The following is a 17,344-nucleotide window of genomic DNA, read 5'->3' on the forward strand; positions in this document are numbered from 1 at the left end:
ATATTTTAATTTGTCAAATATATGTAGATGATATTATTTTTGGAACATCTAATGCTACACTTGGAAAGGAGTTTGCTGAGTCTATGCAGGCTGAGTTTGAAATGAGCATGATGGGAGAACTCAAGTATTTCCTTGGAATACAAATAAATCAAACATCAGAAGGAACGTATGTTCACCAAACCAAGTATGTGAAGGAACTTCTGAAGAAGTTTAATCTTCTAGACTGCAAAGAAGCCAAAACTCCTATGCATCCAACATGCATCCTAGGTAAGGATGAGGTAAGTAAGAAGGTAGATCAGAAGTTATACAGAGGTATGATTGGATCTCTTCTATATTTGACTGCTTCTAGACCTGACATTCTGTTCAGTGTTTGTTTGTGTGCTAGATTCCAATCAGATCCTAGAGAATCTCATTTAACTGCTGTTAAGAGAATTCTAAGGTATCTGAAAGGTACTACTAATGTTGGCTTAGTTTACAGAAAATCTAAAGAATACAACTTAGTAGGATTCTGCGATGCTGACTATGCTGGAGACAGAATTGAAAGAAAGAGTACTTCAGGAAGTTGCCAATTTCTTGGAAGTCATTTGATCTCCTGGTATAGCAAGAAGCAAGCAACTATTGCTCTATCAACAACAGAAGCAGAATATGTCGCTGCTGCTGGTTGCAGTACACAGATGCTCTGGATGAAGAGTCAGTTAGAAGATTATCAGATATATGAGAGTAACATTCCTATATTCTGTGATAATACTTCTGCTATATGTTTATCTAAGAATCCTATTCTTCATTCAAAGGCTAAACATATTGAGATTAAACATCATTTCATAAGGGACTATGTTCAGAAGGGTGTTATATCTTTAAACTTTGTTGATACAGACCATCAATGGGCTGATATCTTTACAAAACCCCTGGCTGAAGATAGGTTTAAGTTCATTCTGAAGAACATCAGTATGGATTTATGCCCAGAATGAGAAGATGAGAAGTTCTTACGCATGAGTATCTTCTGAAATGAATGTGGATTTTTTTTTAAAATCAGAAGTTCTGATTGAAATCTTTTAGAAATTATGATTCAGTTATTACTAACGTTTCATTGTCTAAGTTGATTCAGAACCTCTTTTAAAGCAAAACAGCTGTAACGTTTTATCTCGGGATGGTAAACCTGTCGTTACTGTTCATGGATAAGTGCGCGTGCAGTTGAAGGGACGCCGACCATAGGTAACTGTGCTAGTCACCTCATTTGTCTTTATTATCTCTCCTCATGTCACGTAACATTAAATGCTATCCATCATTTGTTTCATTTTATTTTTTTTAAATACTTTTCAAACGCTTCTCCTTCCCTCTTATATTTTCTCTTTTACATTCTGTCTGTGTTTTCCTTCTCTATCTCTTTGCATTCCTCATAAAGGTTTCTTTAAAAATCCTAGTTCAAACCTAGCGTTCATCTTGAATCCTTTGTCTGGATCTCTTAATCATGCTCTAAGCCTGTTGAAGATCTATGACTCAAAGGCGGCAGATCTCTGCATATCTCGGGATGGCTCTCCTAATACCTCTCAAGTCAGACCTCTTCTGTGATGTTGTTATCAACGTTCACCCAAAGACAGAAGACTTTCTTGAGTTATGGGAAGAGGTTAAGAATGATATTCTTAACTTCTATGTTAAGAGAAAGCCCCGTTTGCAACAGTAGCTCTCTGTCTGTGAACTGTCCCTCTCTTCCTCTTTGGTCTCTTGGATCTCTCCTACAGTGGAGGTTCTAGTCTGGAAGACAAGAAGACCACAGGGATTCTTGATGGGTTGACACAGAATGTGTCTTGCTAGGGCGCTGTTTTTAATTTTTGTAGTCATTTCCTCTTGGGATGACTTTCTATGTATTTGCTAGGAATGTTTCTCATCTTGTTAAACATAGGAACCTTTTGTAATATCTTTTGATTATCAATGAAAAGTTTCTTTGTTTTTACATTCCAGTGATTTTATTTGTCGTTTTATTCATCTGAATCTTTTGAAATATTCTTTTTGATGTTATGACAAAAAGGGGGAGAAGATAAATGATAAATGATTTGATTAATCTATCAGTTGCTGGGTAAAGCTCCCACACATTTACTAACAAGAACTGCAAGTTCTATATGGTTTAAGTGTTTTGCAGGTATAAAGAAGTGAAGAGAATCTTCAAAGCAAACACAAGAAGCAAAACCATAAGAAGTGTTATTCTGTAAAAAGAATAAGCTCATGGAAACTGAAGCAAGCTAAGTGCTATCAAGCTTCAGAAATCAGAAGCAAGAAAGAAGAATGAATCAGAAGCACTGATAATAGAATTTGATCCATATTTGTCTATTTGCTCTGACAAAATTCTATTTGCTCTGATACATTATTTTAGTCTATATGGCTCTGATACATATCATGTGTTCAAATATACATTTTATGTTCTGACTCGTTCATGCTGACTTTTGTCGTTTAGTTTTTGTTCTGTAACATTTCAGGATGTAGAGATGCTCTGATGATGCTCTGGTACATTCAACAATGTTCTGATACAAATCTAGCATGAAGTGATGTTGGTAGAAATTCAAAGCTCTGAAGCTATCCGAGGGAAGCAGAAATCAGAAGCTGTGAATGTTCTAAAGATCCAGAAAACTCAAGTTCTGAAGCTGTCCTAAATGGAAGCAGAAATCAGAAGCTGTGAATGTTCAGAAGATCAAAGAAATTCAAGTTCTGAAGCTGTCCTAGATGGAAGCAGAAATCAGAAGCTGTGAATGTTCAGAAGATCAAAGAAATTCAAGTTCTGAAGCTGTCCTAGATGGAAGCAGGAATCAGAAGCTGTGAGTGTTCTAGGGATCTAAAGAAATTCTAGTTCTGAAGCTGTCCAATGGAAGCAGAAGTCAGAAGCTATGAATTCTCTAAAGACAGAAGCTTATATGATCGTCTCTACCGAAATAATCAGGGAAGTCTTTTAATTAAAGTTCTTCGAGTATTTATTTCAGGGGGAGATTATTTATCTCAGGGGGAGATTGTTAATCTCAGGGGGAGACATATTCATATGCTTATGCTATAGCTGTGTAATTTGTCTTTTGCCGTCTGCTCTTTCTGATCGCAAATTCATATCATTTATATATGTTTTTGTCATCATCAAAAAGGGGGAGATTGTTAGAACAAGATTTGTTCTGATCAATTATCTTAGTTTTGATGATAACAATAATATGAATTTTGCTTAAGATAATATGGTACTCTAATCCAATGCAATTTCCTTTTCAGGAAATATATAAAGAGTATGCATAATTCAGCGCTCAGAAGCTTTGTCTCAAGGGTTCAGCATGCAACATCAGAACATGGTCTGGCAAGACATCAGAAGATGGTCGAAGCAGAATCAGAACATGGGTCTATGGAAGCATCAGAAGAACATGAGATCAGAAGCACTGAAGTTCTGATGGTATCACGCTCAGAAGCACTTCAAGGTCAGAAGATTAGAAGATGCTTTGCACCAAGCTGTTTGACTCTGATGATATTCAAACGTTGTATTCACAAACATCAGATCAGAAGGAAGTACAAGTGGCAAGCTACGCTGACTGACAAAAGGAACGTTAAAAGCTATAATAGGCAACGTCAGTAGACACAGCGTGAACAAGGCTCGAGGTAGTTGACAAAAGCGTATAACATTAAATGCGATGCTGTACGGAACACGCAAAGCATTAAATGCACTCAACGGTCATCTTCTCCAACGCCTATAAATATGAAGTTCTGATGAGAAGCAAGGTTAACGATTCTGCACAAAACAACTCATATTAACTTGCTGAAACTCTGTTCTACTCAAAACTCAGAATCTTCATCTTCATCAAAGCTCACTACATTGCTGTTGTAATATATTAGTGAGATTAAGCTTAAACGTTAAGAGAAATATCACAGTTTGTGATTATAGCTTTTAAGAAGCAATTGTAATACTCTTAGAATTGATTACATTAAGTTGTAAGGAACTAGAGTGATCGTGTGGATCAGAATACTCTAGGAAGTCTTAGAGGTTATCTAAGCAGGTTGTAACTAGAGTGATCGTGTGGATCAGAATACTCTAGAAAAGTCTTAGAGGGTATCTAAGCAGTTGTTCCTGGAGTGATCAGTGTGTGATCAGAAGACTCTGGAAGACTTAGTTGCTGACTAAGTGGAGAACCATTGTAATCCGTGCGATTAGTGGATTAAATCCTCAGTTGAGGTAAATCATCTCTGCGGGGGTGGACTGGAGTAGTTTAGTTAACAACGAACCAGGATAAAAATAACTGTGCAATTTATTTTTATCTGTCAAGTTTTTAAAGCTACACTTATTCAAACCCCCCCTTTCTAAGTGTTTTTCTATCCTTCAGTTAATTGATATGATTATTAGAAATATGAAAAGCTGGATAACTAAGGGTATTAATGTCATTGCATTGGCTGAATATATGATGTGGAAATTCATTTTATTAAAAAGTTAAAAAAAAACACTGTCACAGTAGACTTTTTGATGATGTGGCCTGATAAAGGGCCAAAATGAAAATTTTGAAATTTATTGAGGCCATTCTTGCAACTTTTTTTTTGGCAGGGGGATTTTTCAAACCAAACCCATATGGCAGGGGTGAAATAAATATTAACCCTATATATATATATATATATATATATATATATATATATATATATATATATATATATATATATATATATATATATTTGTGTGGCGTGTAGATAACCGTTAGATATAGTAAAACATAGTAGTTATGACGAACCTTTAATGCCTTGTATATATAGTACATTGATGCTTTACCATTATTTCCTTCTTCAAGCTCAATTTTATTATGAATTTTGTCATTTGGTAACGTACAATTTTTCACCGATTCTCTTTATTTCTAGCCATTGATTCGTGCACACTTTGTTTAATCATCTTCTATGCATTTGTTCGGTGCATTTTTTTGATCCTTCATCATGCCAACACGTGTAACTCCTGCTGTAACTCATCTTTCTAATGACGATGTTGATTTCGTTTATTACGTTCATTCAAGTGAGGGTCCCAATTATGTGAATCTCACAACTCAATTTAATGGGCCAAAGTATTTGTCATGCTTTAGATCTATGCAAAAATCTTTAGGTGCCAAAAACAAACTCACTTTCATCGATGAATTCATTCTAGTCCATGAGATTCTTGATCTCGTGCAAATGATGTAACTATATTATGCATTCATGGATTTTAACTTTGTTACTACACCAATTGCTCAAACTATTTTGTACTTGGAAAACACCTTTAATGTGTGGATTGATCTTAAGGTTCATTTTTCTAAAGATGATCATATTCGTATCTCAATTCTTCATGATGAAATCAATATTCTCAAGCAAGGTTCCTATTCTGTGCTTGAATAAGATGCGTGGAATTTGGGAAGAGCTTAATTCTCACCTGTATATGCCAGTTTGTACCCGCATTCATCAATGTAGATGTGAATCAATGCTCTTTGCGTGCAAATTTTGTCTTGATGATCAAGTCATCCAATTTTTGACAAGTTGAATGACAATGTTTTTATTGTTAAAAATCAAGTGATAATGATCATGTATGTTATTCTTGACATTGGTTTACTTCATACCATAAAATTAAACCTATTAATCCATTGGTAGTGTTACTTTTTCACCTCAACTTTACTTGACAAATAAGCTATATACTTCTGATTTTCCCATAAATCCTTAATTGGATGCTCCATTTATTTCATAATAAATATATTTTGATAAATTTTAAATCATAGAAGATGATTGGGTTAACAAGTCAAGCCGAAGGACAATATATACATGCTTATGATTGTTGTTGATGCTCAAATTGATGATCCACCAATTTCTCAGACTAGTTCTATTAGGTTTTATGTTTCTAAACGTAGTTTAATCTCTACTTCTATAAATAATATCAGTGTGATATCTATTTAAGCCATATGGCATTTCAGATATTACGAATGATAATAAAACTGTCTATGACATTTGTCACTTTTCCAAACGCAAAAAGCTTCCTTATAACTCTAGTTTTTTAAAGGCCAGTCGCAAATTTTAGTTACTACATTTTGACATATGGGTCTATTATTTACCAGTTCCATTTATGTCTATAACTATTTCCTCATAGTCCTAGATGACTTTAACAAATATGTATGGATCATTCTACATATATGCAAAGCAGAAGTTTTTAATCATGTTTAAAATTTCATTACACTCGATCCTAAACCAATTTCAAACATGTGATAAGCTTATTTGAACTGATAATGGTCCTAAGTTTCTTAATCCTTAATGTTGTGCCTCTAAAGGTATCATACATCAAAGATCTTGTGTAGAGTCACCTCAAAAAAATGGGAGGTTAAAAGAAAACATTAACACCTCCACAATGTAGCTAAATCTTTACTATATCAATCCAAACCTCCCAATTTTTTTTGGTCATATGTTGTCTCATGTGCTACTTTTATTATAAATATAGTCAATACTCCTTTACTAAATAATAAATCACCATATCAAATGCTTCATAATTTATTACCTGATATGAGTCAAATAAAAGTATTTGATTCACTTTTTTATGCTTCTACCTAACAAAATCCAGGGCCGTCTTTGAGGGCGTGCAAAGTGGGCTACCGCATAGGGCCTTAAATTTTTTATGATTAAACTGTAACTAAAAAGGGCCTCATAAATATTTTCCACTATTAAAATGAGGTTAATTAGGGCCTCTAATTATTTTGTAATGGTTAAACCATGACTAACCTACACAGGGCCTCCAAAATATTGAGACGGTCTTGACAAAATCATAGAACTAAACTTCCTTGTAGAACAAGAAAGTCCTCGTATTTAGGATATGTTGTTGGTTTCAAATGGTTATCACTATTAGATCTTCATTCACAAAAATATTTATATCTAGGAATGTTACTTTTCATAAACATATACTATCATATCAAATTTAGAATCCATTTTCCACACATAATTGGGAATACTTCTGTGACTAGCATAACAAGTCAAAGTCTAATTCACTCAATTCTAACTTACATGAATCACCAAATTCATGCTCTTGATAAAACTTGGACTTAGGAACTTCTTATCTTCCATCCAATGTTAAACCAACATGACGCAAATGGATCTATAAGATCAAAAATAAATTATATGAAAGTATAGAGAGATTTAAGGCAATGATAGTTGCTAAAGGATACAATCAAATATATGGTTTGGATTACTCAGATACATATTTACAAGTTTCTAAGCTTACTACAATTAGGCTTTTCATAGCACTTACATTATCCATAGATGGAATGTACATCAACTTGATGTAAATAATTCATTTTTCATTGTGATCTATATAAAGATGTGTACATGGTTATTCCACATGGTGTTAAATTTTATAAACCTAATCAAGTGTGCAAGATGATATAGTCTCTTTATGGTCTTAAACCGACCAATAGACAATGGTATGATAAATTGGCCTTTATCCTTACTCATCATGGTTTCAAATAAGCCATTTCAAACCACTTTTTATTTGTTAAAAGCAAATATTCATAATTTATCATTTTGCTTATCTATGTTGATGATGTGATTCTAGTAGGTAATTCTCTATCTGAGTTCAAACATATGAAAGATGATTTACATCAAGCTTTAAAAATTAAGAATCTTGGCCTTCTTAAATATTTCTTATTTTTAGAGTTATCACACTCTAACCATGGCATATCTTTATGTCAAAAGAATCACTGCATTGATCTTTTAGTAGACTTATGATTACTTGGTTCAAAAACCTATCTCTACACCATCTGACCCGTTTATTAAATTGCGCCATGACAATAATGATTCATTTAAAGGCATACCATCATATAGAAGACTCATTTATAGACTTACATGTTAGACGCTGGCCTTAGGATCTAGAGGGGGGGTGAATAGATCGTTCACAGTTTTACGGAGTTAAACGTCTTTTCAGTGGAAGTGATTCTGAATCGACTCGCGTCTATTCCGAACCACTATTGAAACGATTGTATATGTGTTTAAAACCAGTCAAAAACTTGAGGTAAGTGATAAGAGTATATGTTGCAGAATCAAAGCGTTGCTCTTATTGAAAATCATATTAACTTCTTGTATGATGGACAATGTTTGCAATGCAGTAAAAGTGATAGAAACAAATATACAAACACTTGGTGATAATGATCAAATTGACGGTGATTCAATATGTGATGGATTGTGATGTTTATATAAGTTCTTAATTCACAATCTTAACACTCGAATCGTTGATCAATTTGCTATTATAACCAAATATGAACAGAACGTAAATGAAAAAGTAAAAGCGACAAGAACACGATATTTGTTTAGGCAGTTCGTCGATCGTCCTCGCTACGACTACGTCTGCCCCCAATTCCAAACTGAAATTGGGTAATCTTTCATTAATGTTGAAAGTAGTATATACAAAGAAGATAACAAAGCGATAAACCATAAACCAATTATGTTGATCCTTTGAATCTTCTTCCCCCTTAATCTTGAGTCAGATCAAGGTTATCCAAGAGCTTCACTTTGATCCCTTTCTGCAGTGTCTTCAATTCCCTCGAACCCTTGTTCTTCAATCTTCACACTCAGCCGGATCCTCGATGAAACCTCTTGATAAAAACCCCCAAAAAACACCTATCTTGGAGGACAAAACCCGCAGATTTTATTCACCAAAAACCCCAAAAATCTTCACCCACTAGGAATCTTCAATTCCGTTCCATGGACGTTATCGAACTCGATCACTAACCCTCAACGCAAGAATGATTATGTGTAATTGTGTTGGAGATGACGAAGAACGAAGATGAGAAGCCTTTGTGTATCTTTCAGTCGTTGGTGTTGCATTGAATAATTGAACCTTTGATAATATATCTGATAGCTTAACAGTTGGAGATGAGAGAAACATAATTTTTGGCATTCTTGATCAGTTAGGTCGACCTCTTGTAGTGCTTAGGTCGACCTAGCAGAGCTTGCAGAATTTTGCTCCCAGTTAGGTCGACCTGTTTAAGGAGTAGGTCGACCAGAATCCTCTTCAGATGCATTCTGGGGACATTTTCTCAGATTAGGTCGACCTAGTTGTTGTGTAGGTCGACCTAGCAGACTGATATGTAAATTTCTTCATTTTAGGTCGACCTGGATGATGTGTGAGTCGACCTAGCAGAGGTATATGGATTTTTCTTCATTTTAGGTCGACCTGGGTTGACAGTAGGTCGACCTAACTGCTGCTTTTCTGCATTCTTCTTGTTTTGCTTGTGTTGAGTCAACCTATAAGCATAATAGGTCAACCTGTTCTGTCATGAGTGATCAATGCTTGCTTTTCTTTGAGTTTTCTGCTCCCGCTTTGTTGTTTGAATGCTTATTGAGTTTGCCATGAATCAAAAACATCTTTGAGTGTAATCTTGTATTCACATTACATACCTCAATACCACCTGATTAGATATATCATTTTTCACTCACCAATTGATCAAGATTTTATCCCAATCTTTAGTTGTGAATTACAAAGCTGCATGGAGAGTTTTGTGGTATCTCAAGCATTTTCCTAGTCGAGGCTTATTCTTTCCTAGAGATTCATCCTTCCATCTACTAGGTTTATCAGATTCTAGAAGATCACTTACAGGTTCTTATTTGTTGATTGGTTCTTCTCTCATCTCGTGGAGAAATAAGAAATAAAATATTGTGTCAAGGTCATCTTTTAAGTATGAGTATAGAGTTTTAGGTGCTGTAAATTGTGAGCTTCAATGGATCATATATTAGTGGTTTGATTTGCAAATTAGCTTCTCCAAACCTCCAATTTTATTTTGTGACCGAGGTGCTTTACACAAAGAAGTTAATCCTATTTTCCATTAAAGAACTAAGCACCTAAAAATATATTGCCACCTTGTTAGACAGAAGTTCCAAGCTATAGTAATGAAGTTCATTATTGGTTCTTCCTATAAACATTTCAGATTTCTTCACCAAGTTATTTTCCCAAGCCTTTCTCATTCCTTATATCTAACTTGAATTTGATCAACATTTATCAAAGTTCAACTTGTGGGAGGCTATTTCCAAATGAAGAAGTTAGTAAAAAAAAGTAGTTAGTTACATATTCCATTGCTTGGCATATATGAAATTGTTAGATAAAGTACAACATAATAGTTATTGTGAATCTTCAATGCCTTGTATATATAACACATTGATGCTTTGATCAATTTATATGTTTCCAATGTAATTTAATATTTATTTTTGGTTTGGTTTGATTTAATTCCTCTCTATTTTGGTTTTAATTGGTTTGATTAAGTTTGGTTTCATTTAGTTTGATTTGGATTATTTTGGTTTGTTTAGTTTGATTTAGTTTTATTTTTTTCAAATTTAGTCTCTGGGTTTGGTTTTATTTGATTATTTTATCGGATGGTTTATCACTTTGGCTTTTACTTCTCTCTTTATTGATTATTCTGTTTGATTGTTATTCTCTTTACTAGTTCTTTTGCTTGATTGTTTCTCTCTCAGTCGGTTCTTCAGTTTGACTTCTTCTCTTTCTTATTCGTTTGGTTTGTTTCTTTATTTTAGTTCAGGTCTTCTTTTGCTCATTTTCTCTATGATAATTTATTTGCTTTTTTAAAAATTTTGTTGATTAGAATGTTAGTAGTTTTTGAAGTTGCATGTCTCTAATACAATAGTGGGGATAATTCCTGTTATTTCTCTTGTTTTAGGATTGGCTAAATTTTTGTAAAACAAATAATAGAAGCAATAATTTAATGTTAGATAGGATATAATAACCTACTAACAGGAATAGGTACAACAAGAAGTTCTATCTAATGTTGGGACATGTTGTGTTGAAGTATTTCAACATCTGGAACAACATATTGAGAAAAATGTCCTATGAGGGAGCATTCGAAATCTCGTGTGCAGAGTTGATATGTCATATGAATCAGCCATTTCAATAGCTACAGAATATTGAGGAATATTCACTTAGCTTATGTGTCATGCAAGATTGATTTAAAACAGATATATTTGATGGTTTTCGAAAGATTCATAAGGTTTCTAAATATGGAGATATTTTAGGAAACTAATGATGTGAAGACCTTGTTTCTTGGAGAACAAGTAGCAGACCTTTTTGCATTCTCTTTGCTGCATTTTGAAGGCCCAAATCTAGTTGGGAATCAGATATAAAAAGAAGGGTTTGTAACCTAGTTTGGTACGAATTCAAGATGTAGAAGTCTAGGGTTTGTCTAGGTGAATCTCCCGGGTTGTGGGAAGGTCACCATGTGATTCTCAAAGCTGTGAAGCAAGAGAAGTTGTGTCCACCTTGAAGCCTGTAGGTAAGAGGTGTATTGTTCTTGGAGGAAGCTTTGAAGCAAATCTAAGTTATTGTTCTTAGTCAAGAGTCTTGGATAGGTATTGTCATGGAAGTGTGTCATTCAGTTGTTGTTTAAATAGTTGTTGCAGGGTTGCAATAGTTAGGTATCACTAGGGAGTGAGCAGAGGTTCTCTTGTATTAGATGGAGTTCTAAGATAAAGGTTGCATTGGGTAGTGACTAGGTAAACCGGGGGTAATTTATCTGTAAACCGAAGGTTGTTTACATAAAATAATACTACTGATAGTGAAATCTTCTTCCTGGCTTGGTAGCCCCAAGAGTAGGTGTGTTTGTCACCGAACTGGGTTAACAATCACTTGTGTTCTTTACTTTTCAGTACTGCGTGAAATTGTTTATATCTTGCCTGCGTAATTCATGACAGACCGGATGTCTCGACATTCTATAGAACATTTGAGTCTGCTGCACCAGAATTTCAATTCCAATACGATTTTGTTACTTGTATCTTAAACTTTTGTTTTATTATTATTATTATTGTTATTGAGTCTCCTCTTCAATTGTACATTTTTTGATTAAGTTTTGGATCCACTCGTTTTTAGCATGCATAATTCATGTGTTTCTATTTGAGTATGATCATTATATTTTAAGTCAATTGGTTGAGTTAATGGAATAAGAGCCATATTTGATGTTGGTTCAAGTTATGTGGGAAGTGGAATCTCAAATTATTTTGAAAAATTTGGATTTCATGTGTGTGACTCGAATCACTCACAAACCATGACTCGAATCGAATCAAATCAAACAAAGGAAAACAGGAAGGATTCTTGTGTCTGTGACTCGAATTACAATTTTCACTTGACTCGAATCATGCAACATGGTGACTCGAATTACAAGTTGCACATGATTCGAATCACACAAGTCATGTTAGCCTCTGTCCATTTTGATTTGAATCACCACTTACACATGACTCGAATCACACAGTTTCTCACTTTTTCCTGTTTGGCTCTGTCCAAATTGATTCGGATCACAGTTTATACATGACTCGAATAATGATCCTTCATAACTTGAATCACAGGTATAACTTGACTCGTATCATAGGAAACATGTCACTTCTTTATGTTGATCTTGTTCTACTGTACTTTCTCATTTGACTCGAATCAACAAATGTTCTTGACTCGAATAAGACAACCATTTATATCTATTTTTGTGCTTTATCTTTGACATATATACATCATTTTGTCATCTCATATCTTTCATAACTAACTATGTACGTAACAACAACTTCCAATTTTTGAAAACTTAAAATATCTTACAAACGAAATTCTTTCATCTTCAACCTCATGTTTTGAATTTAAATCTTAATTGAAAAGATGTGTAATTGTTGAGGAAGACTTGCCTTGGAACTAACGTTTCGTTGAAGAGTGTGTAAAGATTTTCAGGAGGCTTACAAGATTATGGTAGTTGTGACTGGTGGTGATAAATTCCAGTGAAAAGACGGAGGATCTTCTCTCCAGGATGTCGTTGGTAGTGTTGTGTGGAAACCTATAGACAAGGTAGGAGTTATTCTCAATCTTCAGACAATTAATCGCTCCAGAAACCAGTGGGATCAAGGGGATTACCACATATGAAGACTTGGAGAAGATTGGTGAAGCTAGAAGAATCAAGAAGTGATAATTGAGTAAGGATTTCGCAGAGAGTTCAACATCAAAGCTGTATACAAGTCAAGATTTAGACATGAGATTTATTTTCTCAGTATTATTGTGGATTCTATGATTGTATGAACTCTTGTAATATTTATCAAAACATAGTGGAAGAACAAATTTTAAGGAAAAACCATTTGAGAATGGAGTAGGCTCATGCGAGGACGATAGAGCCGAACCACTATACATCTCGACGCTCTCTCTCTCTCTCTCTCTCTCTCTCTCTCTCTCTCTCTCTCTCTCTCTCTCTCTCTCTCTCTCTCTCTCTCTCTCTCTCTCTCTCTCTCTCTCTCTCTCTCTCTCTCTCTCTCTCTCATTTTAATTTCCGTAGGTTATTGCATGTTTAGGAAATAGTTTCTTAGTGTAATTTATCGTCAATTCTTATTGGTGGCGATTAATTACATAAGTGTAGGTTTTGTTAGAGTCGTAACCTATTTGTGTTTTCGTGCTGATTAAAATCTGCAACCGTGACATCGAAAAAACTTTGATGTTTCATTTTCTATGTTGGTCAAATTTTTAAAAGGGTCTATTTACCCCTCTAAACCATTTCTCTACTCCATATTTTTACCCAAAAATTTTAATTTTTTTTTATATCAAATTCTCAATTTTTTTAATTCATTGTAAGTGAGATGATATGTTAAATAGTACATATTAGATGTTTTATTATAGTTAAATTAAGTATAATTTAATCAATTTATATTTATATTTATATATTTTTTATATAATCTTTATCATCATTACTTATATTATTTACATTATTGAATTTATAATTTTTTTATTGTTGTCAACTGTTTTGAATATCTATATTGATTTTTTTAATTATTTATAGATAATTTTTATTTAAATTATTACATTAGAGTAGTGACACTACAGTTTGGTGTTTCAATACAAAATATCAACCCAGCATTGTAGTTTTTTTATATGATACTGTACTATTTAACATTGTGGTTTCATTGACTTGAATCATTAGTCTTTTTATGAGTGCCCTTTTGAGCATAGGTCATGATACCTCTAAATAAAATAATGTATTATTATCATGAAAACCAGCTGGGCCTCTTGCTAATTATATTGTTTATGCTTTGAACTCATCCACTACCCAAAATATGACAAACAAAGATACTATATGATTATGTAACTTTCATTGCATGCTTCACAGCCAAAGTGAAAAAATATAAAAAGAAACTTTTTACACGAGCATAGAGGCATTAAACAACAAAATAAGTAACATTTTCCCTCAAAAAAATGGATTTAATACTAGTAGTTAGTACTAGTAGATCTGTTATTAGAAATGCATTAAATGTATTGAGATCATGTGGGGGAAAACAACAAGGGCCCATTTACATAACTTGAGTTCTAAGATTGTCTATATCAATTATGATGATAGTTGAGTTGGGTGCACACGTTTATGTTTTTTCTTTTTCACTTAAGAGAGTGGAAACACAATAGCAATGTAAAATATATTTGTTATTTATTTTTTTTGAGTTTGTTTGAACTCGAAATATATAAATATGAGGACAATCTCACCCTTTAAACTAATGTTTGAGAACGAGATTCAAACATATTTAACCATTAAATAGATTTACATTTTTGTAAGAACTCGAACTCTAAATTTCCAACTTCGTCGAACTCTTTGTTCGATTAGTTCAAACCAATTGAGCTATGTTAAATTGATGATAGCAAATTAAAATTTATGTTTTTGGTTAATAAGTTGATAAGAAGTTTGAGACAAGAGAGATGACATAGCTCAACAACTTTTCTTATCAAACATCATCATCATACACAAAAATAAAACAATCACTAAAAATATTTAGGGAATCTAGCTCATTAAAAAAAATACAAATACACATAAAATAAAAAAGTCAAATCAATAATTTGACAGTCTTTTTCCACCATGGTCCTATACATTATTTCCACATGGGATGATCTAAATTTCACTCCAAATATGATACATCTCATGACATACATCAAAAAGCATATATTGTATTCAGAGATTTACATGTCTAATGACACAAGATTCCAAAAAATAAAATCATAACAAATTAGAAAATAAGACAAACACCTCTTCCTATACTTATATTAATATATTACAATAATAATAACAACACTTTGGTTTCCAAAGACATAATTTGTCTTCACATACCATATTTTACAAAACAACAAAACAGACATAAAATTTTTATGAACCGACAATCCTCTTCACACAACTGCAGAGATTAATCTTTGAGACGTGTTCATAACTATGTTCAAATCGAATGTTCGAACCGAGAATCTCTGATTAAGAGTGAAGCGACCATTCTCATCTCATTCAAGTGTTTTTTAATAGAGGAAGGTTTAAGTAAAAAGTTAAAAATTAAAATACCTCTTTATGGTTTTTTTTCTCCTAGTAACAAGATGAACACAAGTAGATTTTGGGATCACTGATTGGAAAAATCTCAGAGGGACCTGCCATTAACTTGTTGATAAGTGTTTCTTCTTGAGCTTGGAAGTAGAACTAAAGATTCAGAAACTGCACAAGTTCTCTTGCAAGAACCATAGAGACTAATAAATCCAAAACGATCACTAATACTCCTTGAAACCTTACCTCCACTATTCCATAAATTGCCAATTGTTTCTTCATGATCATCACCACCACCATCCTTTGAGCATTTAACCATTGCAGCAAAGAAAGGATCATCCCTTTGAAAGCTACTTTGAACTGAATTCTTCTTCCAAATCTTTGCATCTTCATGGTTGATCACTTTTTTAGAAGAGTTTGTTGTAGTAGTAGCTATAGTAGGAGGAGGTAATGGCAACAGTTTCATGGAAGATTGTTGTTTTTTCTTGGAGTTGTTATGTTTCTTAGGAATTCCAGGTAAATGTTCCCAAGAAAATGGAACACCTGAGAATTTAAGTGGAGATGCAGGACTGAAATGAGGATCATCAGGAAAATATAATGATTCAAAGGAAGAAGATGAAGGTGAGAGTGAGGATGAACAAGAGGAGAATGAAGCGGTTCGGCGCGAAGACGGATACTTTCCGGTTAAGAAGAAGGTTTCACATTGTTTTGGAGGATCTTTGACATGATGATGAGTGAGATTTGGTGAAGAGTCCATTGTTGGAAGAGAGAAAAGATGAGTGTTGTTTGGTTGGTAGATCACTTGGTTTTTGTTCTATAGGTTTTTTTCTTCACATTTTAATTTATATAAGGTAAGGACTCATGAGAAAGACAAGGGTACATGTCCTACTTTAATATTTTTTTGGGTGAATTTAGGTACTGTGTCTATTATTGAGATCTATTTATACATCTCTATCAACAAATATTTTTCTATAGACATGAACATGGAATTGAAGTTTTAACTATATATTTATGAGAAAAAGTTTCTATTAGAACTATAAAAATGTGACAGAAAAAGAATTAGGGTTAAATATGTTTTTGTCCCTATAAAATTATTAATTTTGAATTTTAGTTTTTATAAAAAAAAATCATGTTTTAGGTCTTAAAATATTAGTTATGCACGTAGTTTTAGTTTCCGTAGAAGGACTAAAACGTCATGCAAAACCAATTTTATAAAGACTAAAATATGATTTTTTATTATAGGAACTAAAAGTCAAAACTTAATTAAAATATTTATAGGGACCAAAAACATATTTAATCCTAAAGTATTAATATTAGATAATAGAAAAAGACTAAGTTATTCTTACTAATATATGATAAATATATAATAACATAATACTATTATCTAATATCTTCCATTAATGTATTAATATGAAGTATCGAGAGTTTGTCAATCAAGAAACAAGAAATGATTACGATGTAGAATGCTTCCACAAAGACTCTCAAAATAATCTCGAAGGGCCATCAGAAATTGAATGAGACATCGCTTTTCTCTTTGCTGGATGTATGCTTTGAAAATTTTTAATCTGCTGATTCAATAAGAGCCAATTGATCTCATGAATCAGTCATGGGTGAATAAAGTTCTTAAATGGTCACATTGTTTTACTTAAGAGCCCTAATGTCACTCGCCAACTGATACCATTTTACAAAATTATACTGATTATACAAATTATTCAAATGTATCCAAATCTCTTTACCAGTATCATATTTTCCTAGTTGCACACCTCTTTAGCAGTCTATGGGTTGAAACAAGCTCTAAGAGCTTGGTATGAATGTCTCAATGAACTTCTCACTATCAATGGCTATGTAAAAAAGGGAATTGACAAAACCTTGTTTGTCAAGAAAGAAAAAGGAAAACTCATGATAGCACAAATATATATATGGACGATATTGTATTAAGAAAACTCAAGCAAGATGGCAGAGCATTTTGTCCAGAAAATGCAGTCAGAGTTCGATATAAGCTTGGTAGTTGAACTTACCTACTTTCTTGGTTTTTGTCAAGAAATATG

The 17,344-nt window shown here is 33.3% G+C and overlaps 1 protein-coding gene across 2 annotated transcripts; it reads right to left on the reverse strand.

The window, feature by feature from the left end:
• Window positions 1-14,807: 14,807 nt before the first annotated feature.
• Window positions 14,808-16,194, reverse strand: LOC131613341 (uncharacterized protein At4g00950). Of its 2 annotated transcripts, XM_058885024.1 has the most exons (2): window positions 15,543-16,194; window positions 14,808-15,403 (listed from the first exon to the last, which is right to left on the reverse strand). In XM_058885024.1, exons 1-2 carry the CDS (start codon window positions 16,051-16,053, stop codon window positions 15,342-15,344), a joined length of 573 nt encoding a protein of 190 aa, XP_058741007.1. In that variant the 5' UTR covers window positions 16,054-16,194; the 3' UTR covers window positions 14,808-15,341. The 2 variants fall into 2 exon arrangements, with proteins under 2 accessions (XP_058741007.1, XP_058741004.1); XM_058885021.1 differs by having other exon boundaries at window positions 14,808-16,190.
• Window positions 16,195-17,344: the final 1,150 nt, after the last annotated feature.

Source organism: Vicia villosa, linkage group LG1 (assembly GCF_029867415.1).
Source record: "Vicia villosa cultivar HV-30 ecotype Madison, WI linkage group LG1, Vvil1.0, whole genome shotgun sequence".
In the NCBI taxonomy this organism is placed as follows: Eukaryota; Viridiplantae; Streptophyta; class Magnoliopsida; order Fabales; family Fabaceae; genus Vicia; species Vicia villosa.

Bases quoted from the DNA above. Each gene is read 5' to 3' on its own strand.
- LOC131613341 (XM_058885021.1), bottom strand. From the start codon at position 16,053: ATGGACTCTTCACCAAATCTCACTCATCATCATGTCAAAGATCCTCCA.